This window comes from Harmonia axyridis, chromosome 5, assembly GCF_914767665.1.
Source record: "Harmonia axyridis chromosome 5, icHarAxyr1.1, whole genome shotgun sequence".
In the NCBI taxonomy this organism is placed as follows: Eukaryota; Metazoa; Arthropoda; class Insecta; order Coleoptera; family Coccinellidae; genus Harmonia; species Harmonia axyridis.
In genome coordinates this window covers 36920934-36939615 of record NC_059505.1, presented here as the reverse complement: position 1 = coordinate 36939615, position 18682 = coordinate 36920934, and the positions used below count along the sequence as shown (strand labels likewise).

Genomic DNA, 18682 nt, shown 5'->3' with positions numbered 1-18682 from the left:
GAGATCGGGGGTCCTTGAAGGTTTTTTTTTCTGAGTATTATAGTTCTCGAGATGCTTTCAGTGAGCATCGAATTTAGGACACCCTGTACAACTAATTTCTTAGGAGCGAAAGATTACAAAGCATTGTTCTACACTTACTGAAAGTGAATTTAAGAATGAATCGGAAATCAAAAATTTTCAGTGAGGATTATATGTATAAATTATTAACACGAGGAGCTCCTAACTTGGGGTCAATGCTATTGCTTTATAGATCGTAGTAGACTTCTACGATTCGACACGCTTATACCACTACAGGATGTTTTCCAAAAACTCCCATTTGTCCTAATATTGCGTCAGTAATCCATTAAATGGTCATTTTACTACAAACCTGTTTTCTATGATAGTAAAAAACAAAAACGAGAATCACGCCAGTCTAGACAAGTTTCATTATTTTTTTTTCACCGTGTTTTGTGAATCTCCGAAAGTTTACCTTGACCTGGCCTACTCATATCAAAGAGCCATTTGTGTTAGACTAGACGGACAAAAAATATGATTATGCAAAGTCGGACCATCCGAAGAGCAAAATAAATCCTTACCACCTACAGCAAGTGGCGGAGATGTCAAATCTATGTATAATCTGTGAGGAGGTAATTGATTCCTTATGGGAATCGGATTCCAAGAAATCGATTGTTGAATGTTAATGAGTCGAATTCTTCTTCCTACACTCTTTGGTCTTATTGTTTTCCTCTTTGCCTCAATCTAATAGGTATTTTTAGTTGGCTGAGGGAAAAATGCTAGTAGATTATTTATTAATTTGTTTCAGTCAAAAATGTAGCCTGATGAAGCCACATTGTGGCGAAACAATTGTTGCTAACAATTGAATATTTTAGCGGAAATTGATTCGTTTTATTTTATTTATTAGGTGTAGAATTTTGCTTCCGCCGTTTTGCAAAAGATGACTGTAGCGGTAAGTGGTAGTCGAAATAAATAGATCGTAGATGTCATACAATAAGTTTAGGTATTTATTAACATAACGCCATCGAAATATTAGTCGATTTGTGTCTGCATCATAAAGTTATTCTCTATTAAACATGTTAGCTTTCGAGCCAAATTCTCGTCATTTGCGGGAGGTTTTAATTTTCTGCTTTAATATGAAGAAATCTGCGACTGAGGCTCATAGAATGCTCTCAAATACCTCTGGTATTTGCGAGCTATTAGAGAAAGAACGTGCCGAGAGTGGTTTCAACGCTTCAAGAACGACGAAGGTTTTCGAAGATGCAGAACTGGAGGCATCACTTGATCAAGACTCGTGTCAAACGCAACAAGAATTGGTAGGATCATTGGGAGTTACGCAACAATCCATTTCAAAATGACTGAAAGTCATGGGAATGATTCAGAAACAAGGAAATTGGGTGCCGTACGAGTTTAAGCCGAGAGATGTTGAACGGCGTTTGTTTGCTAGTGAACATTTGCTTGCAAGGTAAAGACGGAAGGGATTTCTCCATAATGGGTTCAAATTCAAATAAATTTTCGAATTTCACTATATTTACGATAGTCCCAAGAGCAGAAAAGCATGGGGATATCCCGGCCATGCTTCCACATCGACGGCCAAACCAAATATTCACGGTTCCAGGGTAATGATCAGCATTTGGTGCGACCAGCTCGGCGTTGTATTATGAGTTGTTAAAACCGACTGAAACAATCACAGGCGATCGTTATCGAACGCAATTAATGAGTTAAAGCCGAGCATTGAAACACAAACGGCCGCAGTGCAACGAGAGACATGATAAAGTGATTTTACAGCATGACAATGCTCAACCCTATGTTGCGAAAGTGGTCAAGATACGCTTGGAAACGTTTAAATGGAAAGTCCTACCCCTCCCGCCGTATTCTCCAGACGTTGTTTTTTCAACCTATCACTTGTTTCAATCAATGGCACACGGCCTGGCTGACCGGTCTTATGAAGAAGTGAAAAACTGGATTGATTCGTGGATCGCTTCAAAAGATGGCCAAAGATGGGAAAAGATGGGGTAGTGGCCAGCGATGGACAATACATTGAATCATAAATGTTTAGCCATTTTTTTTTTACAAAAAAGTCTCGAATTTCGGAAAAAAAAAGATGGAGGCAAATTTGTACGCCTATGTCCATACACACATTTCAAAACATTATAAACGTGAGTTGTTCGAAAAAATTCAGAGTTTCCTAACTTTTGACGAGCAGTATATATCTGTCAAATTTCTCGATCTTAGGTTCAGTTTTTGTTCAGCAGTAATTCCACGTAGATATTTTCGTTTTCGTAGCTTTGAAATTATCAGAAAAAAAATAAATAAATCGAATAGTCAGATTTACGGAGCCTATGGTCTAATTATGTTTGCTTGAAAATTTTGTATCTGCACATTAACGAACTTTAACCTACCCTGAAAATTTTATTTTCTCGGTTTTTCTGTTCTGTAGTTATCGTGTTTACGGCTGGCCGGCCGTATTCTTTGAATTAATAGAAAAACAGAATTGCCAAATTGAAGTATAATATTTATTTCAGTTTCCTTAAAAGTTCTAGACGGCGAACAAATTTTTTATCTGCTTCTTAGTTTCTACTTCTACGAACATGTATAATTCCAATCGAAAAATTTATTCTCGAAACCTTCTCAAGATTTACTACTGAAAAAAATTGACCATCAATTATTTGAAACGATCCATCCGATGAATAGACCAAGACCTTTTGTTGTCCAAATCTCCAATGCGCTTGTGCGTGAATACAACTACCGTGAAAAACGTTCCTGAAACTTAAAAAATCGACTAAATTTCTGAAGTCTTGGTGTTAGAAGCGAACGAAATGGTAAATTTGTTGCATATTATTACTGACTACCTTATTTTTCCCTCTAATTAAATAGTTTTTAGTGTGTAATTCGCTTGAAAATATAACCGAAGCATAGAGGTTAGGTGTATTATCAAGTACCGGCACCCATAGATCAATATTTGAATTTAAACAGGTTGCGCCATCTAGCTAGAGTAGCTTATGTTACCGAACTTGCTGAAACGATTTCTCCTCCTTATTTAGTTCTCATAATCAATACTTCATAGAAATTACAGCAGATGGCACTACATCTGTAGTTAATTCAAATTTGCGGGATTTTTAAATTATTCTTCTTATAAGATATAAATTGCAAGGTTTCAAATACTTTATTATTATTTTCAGGCCCAACCTCAACATATTTTAATAGAAAATTTTTCTGATGGTGAATTGATTTCCTATCCATTGATCATACTCAAAGGATTCATTGACAAGCAACCAAATCACCATTGCAACGAGAACCAAGATCACACTGTATATCTACAACATTCCAATAATAACTACGCTTACAATTGTCGAAGTGATCAATTTAAGTTCATTCTCCACTTGAAAGAAGGCACAAATGAAATAAAAGTGAAATATTGTTGTGACGATGTCCTGCTACGTTTAGAATATTCCCCAAGATTAACAAAATATACGGTGTGTCCCCTATACATAATATGCAAGGGCCATGATGGAAGATTTCAAGCTCCAGAAAATCAAGATAACTCTGAAGAAAGCGCATGTAAGAGGATAATGTTAATTGCCAAAATGTTACAGAGCGTTACTGCTGAAAAACTGTACGAGAAGACTTTGGTCAGAAAAACTTTTTCATTGGAGAATCAGTGCCAAATTTTTCGTAGTGGGTTATCTCAATCAGATGCTGTAGAAATGAACGAAAGGCAACTTTGGGAACATATAGGAAGGGAAATTATGAAATCTGAGCTGGGCAATGATAGAAGGAAATATCTGGGATTTCTGTCATGCACTAGGTACTAAACTCCTTTTAAAGAGTGAGTTAGCTTAGATAGTAGAATTAAGTTTCGTTTAATTATACAGGATGAGTTTTTGACTTGTACATTTATGTCAACAAAAGATTTTTAAGGTAAAAAAAAACACTTTTCTCATTTATACAATTTCTTCGTCTTCAACTCGGTTCAAAATATAGTTTTTCATTGAGCGATCAATCTTCTCCAAATACAAAATTTCATCTACATCTTCCACTTCCTTCATTATGACCATTACATTCCATAAAAATACCGGGAATTCTAAGAACCCAACTCTTAAAAGTGAATTGAACGATCATTAAAGAATATTCAGCCATTTTGAAAAATAAAAGTATTCTTCATATTTTCTCGTATAATGCACCGTTTTCGAGTAATTTGTTCTTACGGAAAATTATCTGAAATGAAAAAAATTGGGTACTTTGGCTGAATGCGACCCTGTTGAAAAGACCCACAGAAATGAATATTTGCTACGTTGTCATGTCTTTAATTTGAGAATTGAATCACAGGATTTTTATTAGGAAATACAATAAGTAAGGAAAAAGTGTTTCTTTTGGTCTCAAGAATATACAGTTAAGATATATGTGCAAGTCAAAGACTTACCCTGTATAATAAAATTATACGAGGTGTTTCCTAGTGGAAATGAAACTAACTTTCATTAATTTCTCTCCAACGTCGTATGCTGACAAATTCAAAACTAGAATTCGGATGTATTCATAGTAAAAGTGATTCGTAATCTTCCAGGTACTGTCGAGAAAAATATGACCCAGCATTTACAACCCATCAACAACTCATAAATATAACAGAATCATATGTAGCCCTAGGTGGTGGTGGTCTAGCTCTTTTTGGTTCTGCCAGTTTTCACACTTGGCCTGAAGATATGGAAGAGATAGTGAGAAAATTTGAAGATCAAACTCCTGTCGATAAAACAAAATTTCTAGACGACAGCTGCTATAGGTAATTATCTCTTTGATTCTTTAATCCCAATTATTTAGTGAATAAATCAAAAATCTATTGGAAGAGGGGTTATCAAAAGGAATTGTGCAATTTAAAAACGTTATTACGGCAACACTGTGGATTATTTTTGATATTTCTTGTGTCATTTGTGTTCAGTAGATTATGTCATTTAATCATAGAAAGATACACGCTTCAACAACTTTCAGAATTGGTTGTCTTTTTTGCCATTGTAAATTGTATTGTATTAGAATAATGTTGGCCCTTCAACTGAACCCTGAGGAACACCAATACGAATTTTATTGTTTTCTTTTCCAGGAGCACCCTTGGCGCATGTTTCTCCACCAGTTTGGGTTCCGTACTACACGAACTCTGTCACACTTTTGATCTAGGACACACCCAATCTGGTATCATGGCCAGAGGTTTCGACAATATTTACAAAGTCTTCACGCCGCACAACGAAGACGATCATAGAATATCAGCGAATTTCCACAAAACCATAGAATTCAGGGAAAAGTTCGAGCCAAAATTGTTGTCCGAAAGACTAAAAGATGTGCCAAAGGAATTTCAAGTGACTGGGTCCACCAAGACTGAAAGAGACGTGGATGATACATTCTGGACCAAAAGTTGTGCCACAATACTCAGTTATCACAGGTAATATTCAACCGACAAGTTTCGTACTGCCACAGAGTAATACATATGGATAGAGGGAGCATATGTCATTTTCAGTAAGCAAATATTGTCTCCAACATGAATTATCAAATTTGACATGAAGCTCGCGGAAATGAAAACATATTAATGATACGATATTTCACTCAATTCGCGAGTTTCTCCACAAAGAACGCACTTATTATGTCCTATAGTGAATTAACGTTTTATATTTACTCGAAATATATTGAAATAAATACCTAAATATATCAGAAATTCAGAAAACAAACTTCAAGCGCGCCAAACGACGTGAAACAACCGATGACGTTAGGGGAGCAAAAGTTGCCAAACCTTGGATTTCAGCAGGTAAATACAGAAAATAATGAATATTCTGCTCATTATAAATTCGACAATTAGGAAAAATATCGGATTCCAAATATTCAAATTTGCATATTTAATCGGGAATCACTCATATGAATATATTTCATTCAATATAATATACATTCATAACGATATATAATAGTAAAATTGTGGATTTGAAAATATATCACAATCCGACAACGTAATAAAACCATTTTGGGTTCATATAAAAATTGCGTATACTCCTTCTCTATCTATGTTTATTATTTTATGGCTACGGCTAAACGCTGTAGTGTCAATGTTTCGCGAGTGGTATGGCATGTAGTGCCGTCCTAATTTTTTCTAATAGCATGATGCTAATTTTTTACAGGTGGTTCAATGATTTTCCTGAAAGTTCAACCTATGTTCTGAAATATGACGAAAACACAAAAGTGTTCTTGTCAACAGCAGGTTTGCGTGTAGTTGAATTGAGAAGATCAAACGACGAGATGGTTTTAAGAGACTGGGTTTTCACAGGAAAAATCTTGAAGTATTCATTTCCCATTCCAGTCGACGTGAAGGAACAAGAAGGTGTTTCCGATTCGATAATATTCGCTGAAGATAATGTTGGAAACATTTTGAAATCGAAATTTTGAAGGGAATAGCACACCAATGAGAAATTTAAAAAATTCGAAGTACTTCCAAATGTAGATAAATTAAAAAGTAGATAGGTATTTACTATAAATATTAATGTATTGGATTGTAGATTTCAGAAATTAGAGAACTCTTGAACGGGTTCAGCCTAAAAGTTGTGATATTCTATAGAATTCGTAGAAATCTATTGTAAAAATTATTGAATTATATAAAAGCACAATTTACTGTACAATTGTGTTATACAAATGGCATTTATGTGTATTATTTTATTTATTTTAATGGCCGTTTTAGGCAATTGACTATGTATATGAATTATTTTATTCAATTGTTAAAACTATTAAATTGAATAAATTATTCGAGTTTCATCGCAACTTTTTTTTCAAAGAAAGAATGATCTCTCCTAAGATCGATATTTTTTTATTCGGCAATTGTATTGAAATTCTGGTAATGCGTGTGTAATGAAAGAAAGAAGGAATTAGAGAAACATGAAAACCAACTGGTCAACCAAAACCTTCTTGAGAACGCCAAAATATACATGAGTTTCAGACAACTAGCTCTACGAGACGCCTCAAAAATCGCTGAACAATGCTTAAGAGATTAAGGTAAACCTGCAATTTTTACACTATATTCTTGCAATTGTAGATCACTCCCTATTATACCGATGAAGATTTTATTTTGCATAAGATAGATCCGGTAATATAGTCGTCCAAAAAATCCCCATTTTCATTTTTTTTAAATTCAGATTGAATAGCATTTCCTTCAAAATGGACATATCAGATGAAGAGATGAGAGTTTACTACGTGAATTGTTATCAGTAATATATGACGTTGTGAAAAACCTCTTTTTGAAAAATTCGCAGTTTGTCCACTTCGCAATACTTGTTGTTCCTTTTTCCAATCGGAAGTAATGCAGTATTATGCAATCCTTCCGCCTTTTCGATTGGCCTCTACTTGTTTTAAATAGACGTATCAATTAGATCGACCAAAATAAACTACAAGTGTATTCCATTCGTAGAACGCTAAGATTGCGAAACTCCTCTATCAATTTTGAATTATTGACTATCGCTTTCTATTACAAATAATTTTTTTCGAATATGAATATCCCCGAACCTTTAGTTTCTGTTGATTTTGAAGTATTCGGCAAAGTTCAAGGTGAGTTATTGACATTTCTTCGTGTTTTTCAACAGTTTGTTGCCAGAATTTTCTCAAGCAAGTGTGAGAAGGTTACCATCGGTTTTTTTTTTCATTTTCAACTTTCTAATAGTTCGTAAAAAAAAATTAACATGATCTCTTAATTCAGGGAATTTGTGCAGTTGTTCTTAGTAGGTGTTGTTACTGTGTCCTTCCTCATCCTTAGACCTAGTCATTCTCAAACGAACTAAACGGTATTCATCCAAAAGAAAAACTTATAAAAGCTCATAATTCTATATGTATTAGGGAAAGAACTTTTGGCACTGTAAAATATTGAAAAAATATTCTTATGAGGTGAGATCTTTCTAGTTTTGTATAACGTAGAGTGCTATCTGTATAGAGAGCTACTAACTGTATAAAGTATAATATCATCAATCATTTGTAATTCAAAAATCAGTAAAATTAATTATAAAATAATTTTCTTAGGTGTATTCTTCACAAAATATCTCAAAGAAATGAGTGAACAGTTGGCACTAAATGGTTGGTGTAAGAACACTAAACAAGGAACAATATGTGGGAAAATTCAAGGACCTAAGCCAGGAATAGATCACATGTAAGTGGAAATCCAAATTGAAAACCCTAACCTTACTTAACCTAAAACCGAAAATAATTTGCATTATTACTCAACATATTATCTTTTTTAGGGTTGTCTGGCTAACTAGTATAGGATCACCTGGTAGTGTAATCGAACGTTGTAATCTAACCAATTGGCAAACACTAGCAAAACCAGAAATTAAAGGATTTTCCATAAGGTTTTGATTTGATCTTTGTATGTTCTATAGGTCAATATCTACAATATAATGAATAAGAAATAGTCAAATGAGTTGATAAAGTGTATAAATTTCCAATAATTTACTTAAGTAAAATCGAAAGAAATCTCTTTGGATTTTATTTCGAAAATTGTATGTAATTTTCAAAATTAGTGAAAAAGTTGAAGAAAAGTTAAAAAATCATATTCAATAATTTCTATTTGAACACTGATCGGCTTATTCAACTATTTCTGAATACCCTATCAAGTAATAATTTTGTATACTGTTATTTCTTAGGATTAGTAAATAAAAATGATTCGTATTCTTGAAATATTTCACTCTTTAATCCAAATATGAATGTTTAGAAATACTACTTCATAGTATTTTGCAATTTTTGAGACAACTAGCCCATATTATGATTTCTACGTTCGGAAAAGTAAATTGATAAAATTGATTTGAATAAAAAAACCACTTCAAAGTAAAAGTATAATGTGATCAAAATAAGTACAAAAAAGTCATCGACCTCGAAATGAGAATAAATCTCCATTTCTAATGCATATACATTACAAAAAGTAAAAATCGATAAAAAAAGTTATTCGAATATAGATAGGAATGCCTATAACAAGTGAAATCTACAATACTAATATTCTTAAAAGGCACTAATTCGATCAACTATTTGATGGAAATATCTAAAGTTGATCCTACAGTTATACAGTATAACATACTATACCTAAGAGTATTAAAAAATGAACTTAATAAATGCATATTTTTAAAGTGAAAAATATGGATCATTGTTATAGCTTTTGTGATGATAATTTTGATCATAACAGACGTAAAAATAGTAACAAATTACTGTATTCAGTGCTGCTGCTTATTGTTTTACTTGAAATTAGTCTTCTTTCCTCAGTAACTAATACATTTTGAAGGCACAAATCTACTTGAATTTGCTTTTGTCTCCCCCCTCATATTTGGTACTAATTTAATATTTTACATTTTTTCGTTTTTTCACTTTTTATTTTTATTGCCAATTTTTGAAATGATCTTTCAATGGAGTGAATCAACGATATACACAGATCAGTTACTTTTCATGTTAAACTTTTATTACACTAGGCATTTTTTATGTCTATTTCTGATCCTGACGCATTTGAAATGGGTATACCTTCAGGCCTGATATTCAACTGAACTTTATCCCCTGAAATGTCAAAATGTCAGGTCTACCAACACAATTTTTATGACTGCCACAATTTTTATTAATTATTTATGTAATTTCACCTGATGTTTTGTTTGTTATATTGTAACAGAAAATATAATTTTAATCATTCCAAATTTATGAACCAAACTTGACCTCAAAAATTACTTCATAAAGTTGGCACCCCTGGACCAAGAGTAAAAAAAAAAGATAGTATAAATTGCCAGAAATAGGCATAAAAATAAACACGAAAAAGGCATAATGTAATAAGGGGTTTACGGTGCAGTCTTCAATGTAGCTCTATTATCTTAAACAAATGGTAACAATATCTCAACACAATAATGTTGAGAAGTATATATGAAAAAAGTTTTTCAAATATCAAGAAAAAAAAAATTATTGCTTCTTGAGTGAGAAATGTGCCTTGGTATAAAAGATCACATAGTGAATAAATTATTTCGGTAAAGGTTTTTTTAATTGTCTGATATAAAAACAGGCCACCTATTGGTTTCTTTTCAAAGCTTCTTTTGACATAACCACACTGTCACTGTTGACATCTGTTTATATGTCAAGGGTGACAGTCAGGTTATGTCAAAAGAAGCTTTGAAAACCATTTTCAATATTTCAAAGTGATCTTCGACATTTGTCAAGGATCACTTCCAAATATTGAAAATGCTATTTTATCACAAAAAAAACCGAAAGTTGCCTCAACGCATACATTAAAGAAATTATTTCATACAACCGAAATAACAAAAAAAAAACTGGCACCCAAGCTGCCTGAAGTGTCATGTTTGTTGTAACAAAAAAAACGTATGAACATTATTACTGTTCAATGAGTGGAAACGTATTGAGATCAGACTGAACAAAGTGGGAAAATATCTGGCTTTCAAAAGGCAGTGAAATAAATAACTTAACGAAATTAATGGAATGATGAAATTCAAAACACAAAGAATAATTTTGTGCTACTTATCAGTCTTCTTATCGACCATCGGTTCGAAATCAATCGAAAAAACTCACAGGATCTGATAAACGTAGGAATCGTTGAAACGTTTCATCAACGAATAATTCTTCATTTTCAAAAATTGCTTGATCACATTCATTTTCATCTGATCCATTTCTAAGTGAACGGAAATGATCTTAATGTCCACTTCATCGAATGGTATAGTTTCTAGGATCTGCAACTCAGTACCTGGGGACTCTAAGCTGAAGAAATCTACCGAGGTTCGGTTCACAGCTAACAGAAGGGAGTACAAAGGAAAACATTTCACCCTAGTATTGAACCATTCTGGTTCCTCGACAACATTTGTAGAAATAACGTTGATTCTAACGCCATCATGGTCATGGTGAAGAGTCACCTCTTTGGGATAAGGCATAGGGCTGAGACAAGCATGTGCTGCTTGAGATCTCAATCTATTGTGTCTACGAAGGCTGAAAAAGTGTCGTGGATCAGGCTGAATCAGCAATCCTTTCCATAATAATCGTTTTTCTAGCCACTCTGTTTTTGAAGTTTTACCATCATTATAAGCTCCTGCTTCTACGAAAAAACCATTAACCTAAAAGAGAATTTTAATTTGAACTATTAACTAAAGCTTCAATACATCACTAGATTCTCAACTATGATTTCAGAATAGAAAATTTGTTCTAAAGAATTCAAGGAAAAGTACCTTATTATTCAAAAGTTTCAAAACAAAGGATATTTCTTCAGAGGGCTCCTCTGCATTGTATTCAATAGGCTTATGATGGGGTTCTATAGCTGGCCCTAAAAACACCTCTTTAATGTAGGTTACCAATTGAGGGTTGTCTTGGGAAACACTCAAAAAGTCAAAATCTTGGCTAAGATTCATTCGAAACTGATAATGTTTCATTGCTAAAACAAATCTTTGAATTAGATAAATATTCTTCAAAACAGTGGAAGGTGCACATACCTGTATTATCCATATAAACAATAAGAACAGTCATTACAGTTGCAAATGCCATGAAAAATGTAGCCAAGGGTTTAACCAAACCTTGTGTTGATTGGATTGGTTCCTTATCAGAGGTAGTTTTGGCTGGATCATTGCTTGGAGGATTTGATGCACAACTTTCTAGTGAAGGTGCTTCGACAGACTGATGTTGGTTTTTCATTTTTTTATCAATCTAGAAAACAATTGAAGGATATCAATGACTAATAATAATAAATTGATGTTATTTGAATTGATCATAGCATCACCTTGAAACTGCTTCAGAAATAAAAATATAACTCCAAATGAATATTAAAAAATAAGAATTTTATTCGAAGGAGAAACCCCATTCACTAGTAACAACAACAAAAGGCATTATTGTTCCCATACACCTGCACTATAAACTAAATCAGGGTTAGTATTCTGTAAAAAAAACGATAAGATCCAAGAAGAAACCATAGAAATTGGACGGGTAATCTATCCCTACAAATTTTTCCAGTGGCGTAACTGCCAATAGGAATGAGAGCTCCGATACTTTAAGGTTTTAGCGAAAATCGTGTTACATATTCTTTTGAGGGTGTTTCTTCGAAAAAAAAACGTCTTGTACTTTTCAAATTGCGAGAAGAATAAAAGCCTCGATCGAGCTCTTAAAACTTAATATATCCGTATATGTCAAATTCCTGGGAAAAATGGGTGACCATTTTCAGAAATTCGGGAATATTTGGTTACTTCTTCTGAAAGAGTCTGAAATGGGGTCAGCCTTAAGTCATTGCAGAAAAGAGAATCAGAAATAATGATTACTCTACTGAACTGTTGGAGGACAATTTCAATAGCACTGTCTATCAGCATACATTTCTGCAGATTTAAAGGTTAGAAACTAATAGAAAAACGAGAATAAAGTAAAGTATTCACTAGAAATAACTCTCAGTTATTAACAAGAGTAATAACACTTCACTAGAGTTTTCTTAGTTGGGTTATAGGAAAATTCATCAACAAGAAGATTAACAATTCACTTTTTGATTTTTTGAAGGTTGTCAATATTTAGTTACCATTTCTCATGAAATTTTCCGATTGGCAATAAAAAAAAATTTGAACAGGATAAAACTGCGAAGATGTATTTGGAAACAAAAGAGCTAGTTTTATGGAAAAAATACCTGAAATAAATATCAATTTAATTTTATCTATGCTGATAGTTATTTCAAGTATATGATGCGATAATGAATGAACTTCTTTTATTTCTATTTATTTATTAAATGAAGTAAATATATTCAGTTACGCCACTGATATTCGTAACAATTTATTACTGTTGACACCTGGTTGACATTGAATCTTTATGTGTTTATGCAATTGTTCTGTGGTGTTTTGACATAACCCCTAATATCATCTAATAAGAATCCAAACTTAAACTAATATTTCCTCAAAAAATTTAAATTATGATTCTTTTGAGATGCATGGAACGATATCCTTCAAAACAAATACCTACTATTTGTGCAAGGTTCATTAGTTTAACTACTTCAAATAATTTGATACAAAAATGGAGAGTTGAGAGGGGCTTACCTATTAATCCAAATGTCAATGGAGTTTTAGCTGATGGGCAAGACTACAGTTACCAAGACGGTCGTCCAACACCCTACGGTGTGGGTCAAATTAAACGAATATCGAAACAGAGAGAATTAGCAGAATCTATCATGAGGTTAACACAGGAAGTCGACTTCGCTGTAGAGAGGCACAGAAAATTGAAACAGGCAGAGGAGCGATATCGTCAAAGGATAATGAATTCGAAATTGAAACCAAAAGGTGCCGCACTTTTAAATGCTAAAAATGAACGACATAAGTGATTTGAGAACTGGGTGATTCATATGCTCCAATTGTTAAATTGCTACAGTAGATTATAAGAACTGTTAAGCTCAGTTACAATAAAGTGCAGATTAATTCATATTGTTTTACTATCTAATCTTCAGAATATCGAATTAAATATGAACTTTGAGTGGAAGGAAGGAATTATATTTGAATGGAAATATTTGCAATGAAGAACGCAAGATAATTCTGATTTTGCCAATAGAAAAATCAATTCTGGATAAGTAAATCTCTGAAGAAAAATGCATAATATGGTTGTTTTATAAAGATAAACTAAAAAATATCTAAAATTTTATTGCAATTTATTCACATTATAAATATAAAAAATAACAATTATCAGATAAAATTACTAAGATAAAAATTCTCAATATATCATAATTATTTAAGACAATCAGAATATTAAAAATGGACGGATTTCAGCAGTTCAATTAACATCAAAGTTGTATACACAGATCTCTTTTAAATATAAAAATTCATAAAAATATAACTTATTGATAAAATACATTGTATAAAATTATAAAAAATTAAGATTCAATTTTTTAAATAGACGGAATGTTCGGTTTATACCTATTTAAGATCAATTGAAATTCCTAAAGGAAATTCAATTATAATGAATTGTTATTTTTAGTTGCCATTCCTAGACTTGTTCGTTTATTAATTATACGAATTTAGCTTCGATTGGGACACAAATAATATTCCTAAATATAAAACCTATTTCAATATGTTTTTACTTGTACTTAACGATAAAATCCAAATCCAGAAACTGAAAAATATCATCAAGAAAAAATTCTTTTTAGTTAGAATTAATCGGGAAAAATTATCAACTATGAACACCTCCAACAATAAATCAGGAGCGAAAAAATAACTTGTAGTTATTGAAATTCAACAACAGGTACTGAGATTCTATAAATCTAATCAAGAATTCCAGATAAGTCCTTATCAAGAAATAGTCAAAAATACGAAGAAAAAATTTCCTTCAAATATTAAGGAATGTTATCGAACTGGCTAATCTTCCTTTTCAATAATTTCTCATGTTGACGATTTATCAAAAAGGCACTCATTTCTTCTGTACATAAAAAAGTGTTCAACTAATTTTTCGTGATGAGAATAGCGAATATGGTCAATACAACGAGGGTGAAGAAAGACGCATTATTGCTTGAACTACCTGCGTGACAGTCTACGATTCTTCTAGCTCTCATAAAATCAGGTCCTAAGTAAGCAGAAAAGTATCTTTTCTCTGGATCAATAACTTTAAGTTGTGTCGTTGCATCCTGGAAAATAAGGTCAGCAAATGGCGGTTCTGAGCTGAACATACTGAAACTGAAAATAAATTTTTTATTAGAACACAACCTCACACTAATGACATATCGAAATGAAGAAAAATCAAATCTTCCACCGAACTTTATAATTCTTTTGAAAAATCATATTACCTGAATTCATCTGTGGTTTTTCTACCATAAAATGTTTGAGCATAGAGGAATAAATTGATATAGGTATTTATTTCTGTGTTGTTATAACCATAACCTCCTCTACCAACGATGGCATTAGCCTTAACTTTACCAAGATTGCACTTTTTATAATCGTTGATTTCTTTTCTCGTTCCTGAAAACATATTCGTTCAGTATTAGAGGGTATTGATAAGGGTAACAAAAGACCTACCATCGGTACAGAGTAGTTCATAATCATCGTTAAGGTTATCTCTGGCCCACCATTCTCTTTTTTTACCACCGGTGTTTTCTGTAACAGTAGTATGTTTGACAAAGGCTACATGACCTCCTCCCTCTACCAAACATCTGAACGCTCCAGTATGACCGTAATAGCCTTCGGAGGCGTCCCTTCTGCAATATCTGAAAATAATTGAGACTTCTATAAATTCAAGACAAATACTAAGAATTGCTGGGCAAACAAAAAACGTCAAAATTCCTAACCTAACAAACCAAATGTCATGAAATTTTTGACAGCTTTTCAGAAATACCAACCTTACAAATGAATATACATCACGTTATTCATATTTTGTCTGGTTTCGAAAAAATCAGATTACTTTTTATATTATAAAAATCTAACACTGTCTTTATAAAAATACCTGAAACTGGATCCATGGCATAGATGACACATATTGTCATAGGGCAATCCGCTATTATACTCTGTACTCAAAGCTCCCGGAACACAGCTCTTGGAGAAATATTCAGCAGCCGCTCTGATACTGTTACAGCCATATGGCCTAATCCAACCATTACTTAGGAGGAATGCCATCGGGTACACCCAACCAGCAGCAGTGTTGACCCCACCGTGACAAGTATTTTTCCCTGAAAAACATACATGATTTCAAAATAATCACACTAGAGAGAAAAAATTCTCAAAACTTACCTTTCAAATAGGTAAGTTCCGTACTAGGATCAGACTCTTTTCCTACGGCAACAACATAATATTCGGCATCGTCCAAATTGTAGACTTCAGCGATGAAGGGTATAAGGTCATAATTCAAACCGGCTGTGTAAACGTCACTGGCATCGAATACAGAAACATCGGCAGTACCTGCCCTTATGGCTTGCATGCAATGTATGTGAGAATGGCCTTTGTAACAGTCCATTTCCGGTTTCAAGAGCTGGGCTTTCAGGGCTGTCTGTTTGAAAGGGATAAAAGTAATGAGTTATTACATATGCTCCGGAACATCATAAGAATAAGAAACAGAAAAAAAAAAATTATAACTTGATTTTAAGGCATTAAAATGACTATATCTGAAGCATACTATGGTGACGTTATTTTAATTTTACTTACTTTCATTCTGATACACTTCTCCAATTCAGCATCTGAGGTAACACAAAGAGTCATGGAGACAATGGGACACTGTCTAACCCCCATAATGATATCCAAGCTTGGACCTAAGAAACTAGTGTACGTTTGAAGATTTTCGGGAACTGCAGAAATGTTGACTGTGGAATCCTACAAGAATAACGATGACATTGTAAAATGAGACTCTGGGGCTGTAGCTACCTCAAATACTACAAAACGTCAAAATTCCTAACCTAACAAGTCAAATGTCATGGAATTGTTGACAGCTATTCAGAAATACCAACCTAACAAATGAATAGACATCACGATATTCATATTTTGTATCACTTGTGTAATGAAGGTAAGAAACCTTAGATATTTTGGAAATTAATCTCACCTGGAACAATAAGTTTGGAGCATCCCTAGGCGATTTGAAGATGTAGAAGGGATCGGAACTGTCCTGCACTGCGTTATCATCAAAGAATTCATCTCTCCAGTTTTTGTTCTCATTATAACCGTTTTGGTTAAGCCTAGGTTCTTGATCATAAGGATCAATGTTTTGCCCGTAATAATCCTTGTTAAGGAGGTAGGGATCCCTAACAAGAGGATCCACAGGTCTTCCATTCTGATCAGTAACTCTAGATTGATCGTATTGATCCGATCCGTATGGATTGTACCTTCCATTTTGTTGGTTATTTTCATTGTAAGGATCGAAATTTTGCCTTCTTTTCCTCTTATTCAACCTGTTGCCAAACTGGTCGAAATTATTACCTTCATTTGGGTTGTTATAGTTGTTCAGGTAGGTGCCGTTTGTTGATGAATAGAACCTAGATACTTTCTTCAAGAATTTCTGGTAAAGTTTTCTGTCTTCATATGTAGCTGCCGATGAAGCAACTATGGCATCAGATGGGACTTTTCCCCAATTACAGCTTTCATATTGTTCAATAGGATACCTAGCACCATCCAAGCAGAGAAGTTCAAATCCTTGACCCCCAAGACCAACTGTGTAAAATTTTTTATTTATTATAGCGAATTGTTTATCAATAATTCAAACTTACTGAATGACTGGTCCCGAATCAACTCTAAGGCAGTTGTGTGTTTCAAGAAAGCTATTTCTCCTGCTTCAAGTAAACACCTGAAAGCCCCTTCGTAACCAGCATAAGGATCGCTGTTAGTACATCTTCCTCCGGGAATTTTTCCGATACAGATTCTGCAAAGTTTGTCGGAGTTATCTCCAATTGGATTGAATTTATCCGACAAGGAATTCACTGCACAACTTGGACCAAAATATTCTATAGCACTTTTCACATGGTTATTGCAGTCAGCTATTTCCATACCCCCATATTTCATGAGCTAAAACATTTACAGATGATAACTAATTTCTTCACTAGTGAGCAGACAACTTACTGTATATATTGGTAAAGCCCATCCTGCAAAGGTTTGTACACCTGGGAAACAAGCTTTTTTGTTTCTCAAGTCTCTCAAACTTGTAACGTCAGGAAGAGTGCCTTTTCGAACAACTGCTACTGAATAATAGTGTGTTTGATTTCCATCCAGAACTTCTTGTGCTATAGGTACTAAACTGTGATACCTTCCTGCTACAAATATTTCCCCAGCATCTAGGGTTGTCAAAGTAGCTTTGCCTTCGTCTAATAATTTCATACATTCTTCCTTACTTGATGCCTAAAATAAATATTGAAGCAAACAAGTAGATAAGAGAATATTGAACGTATTATAGCAAAAAATAATGTAAACTTTATAAATAATCCTTCATACTTACTTGGATGCAAGAAAGATTGAACTTTTTATACCCTACACTTATATTATCTCTTAAAGAAGTTACATTTCCGAATCTGTAACATTTTTCTTGTTCGTAATAACTTATTGTACACCATACAATTTTAACTCTATCATCTTTGGGTTCATCCTTATTAAAATCTGTAACTTTCCAGAAATTTTGTGCTGAAATAAATATTTAATGAATACCGTAAAATAAATGCTTCTCTGATATATAATGAGAAATGACTAACCCATTAATGAATATAAAATTATGAGAAATATATTTTACCTGTAGCTAAACCTATTGTAATTAGAACTATAAATGGGTATATTTTTGTCCTTAAAATCATATTTCGATTTTATAGGTAAAATATTTTGTAAATTTCAAAAATGTTAAAAGGCAGGTGGATTAAAAATAAACACACCCAACCATAGATGAATCACAAATGATTGACAATTACAATAATGTCATATTGTTTGATTAAAAGTTCATTAACGACCTCATTTAAACTCATATGAGGAAATCTATGAGCGTTCGTTCGAACTATCATCATTATGAAAAAGAGAAATCTAAAATAGATCTTGCCTCATCTATTTACATCTTACTGAACTAAATAATACAACGGATAGAACGCTATATTTCATTCGTCGCACCATCTCTAAACAGAAAAAGGAACTATTACTTAGTTCTCTCTTTTATTCATAGATGGTGCAACATTTGAGATAAAGCGTTCTATTCGCCACGTGGCACCATCTTAAAATAGAAGAACAAACTAATACTTAGTTTGCCCGTCTGTTCA

The 18682-nt window shown here is 33.2% G+C and overlaps 5 protein-coding genes across 5 annotated transcripts; 3 read left to right on the top strand and 2 right to left on the bottom strand.

The window, feature by feature from the left end:
* Positions 1-2652: 2652 nt before the first annotated feature.
* Positions 2653-6701, top strand: LOC123680087 (putative zinc metalloproteinase C607.06c). Its single transcript, XM_045617769.1, has 5 exons — positions 2653-2816; positions 3177-3802; positions 4559-4771; positions 5087-5422; positions 6147-6701. The coding sequence occupies exons 1-5, from the start codon at positions 2814-2816 to the stop codon at positions 6409-6411; spliced, it is 1443 nt and encodes a 480-aa protein (XP_045473725.1). The 5' UTR covers positions 2653-2813; the 3' UTR covers positions 6412-6701.
* Positions 6702-7369: 668 nt separating this feature from the next.
* On the top strand, positions 7370-8679 carry LOC123680244 (acylphosphatase-2). The gene is made up of 3 exons (XM_045618039.1): positions 7370-7560; positions 8026-8152; positions 8244-8679. Exons 1-3 carry the CDS (start codon positions 7503-7505, stop codon positions 8356-8358), a joined length of 300 nt encoding a protein of 99 aa, XP_045473995.1. The 5' UTR covers positions 7370-7502; the 3' UTR covers positions 8359-8679.
* A 141-nt stretch (positions 8680-8820) lies between these two features.
* Positions 8821-11914, bottom strand: LOC123680243 (protein Star). Its single transcript, XM_045618038.1, has 4 exons — positions 11744-11914; positions 11460-11670; positions 11199-11401; positions 8821-11087 (listed from the first exon to the last, which is right to left on the bottom strand). The coding sequence occupies exons 2-4, from the start codon at positions 11656-11658 to the stop codon at positions 10548-10550; spliced, it is 942 nt and encodes a 313-aa protein (XP_045473994.1). The 5' UTR covers positions 11659-11670; positions 11744-11914; the 3' UTR covers positions 8821-10547.
* An 894-nt stretch (positions 11915-12808) lies between these two features.
* LOC123679923 (39S ribosomal protein L52, mitochondrial) lies at positions 12809-13403 on the top strand. Its single transcript, XM_045617490.1, has one exon. The coding sequence runs from the start codon at positions 12908-12910 to the stop codon at positions 13310-13312; it is 405 nt and encodes a 134-aa protein (XP_045473446.1). The 5' UTR covers positions 12809-12907; the 3' UTR covers positions 13313-13403.
* A 584-nt stretch (positions 13404-13987) lies between these two features.
* On the bottom strand, positions 13988-18342 carry LOC123679922 (melanotransferrin). The gene is made up of 11 exons (XM_045617488.1): positions 18172-18342; positions 17884-18065; positions 17511-17786; positions 17162-17456; positions 16501-17105; positions 16110-16274; positions 15699-15954; positions 15415-15637; positions 14991-15178; positions 14762-14933; positions 13988-14651 (listed from the first exon to the last, which is right to left on the bottom strand). Exons 1-11 carry the CDS (start codon positions 18230-18232, stop codon positions 14420-14422), a joined length of 2655 nt encoding a protein of 884 aa, XP_045473444.1. The 5' UTR covers positions 18233-18342; the 3' UTR covers positions 13988-14419.
* Between the last annotated feature and the right edge of the window lie 340 nt (positions 18343-18682).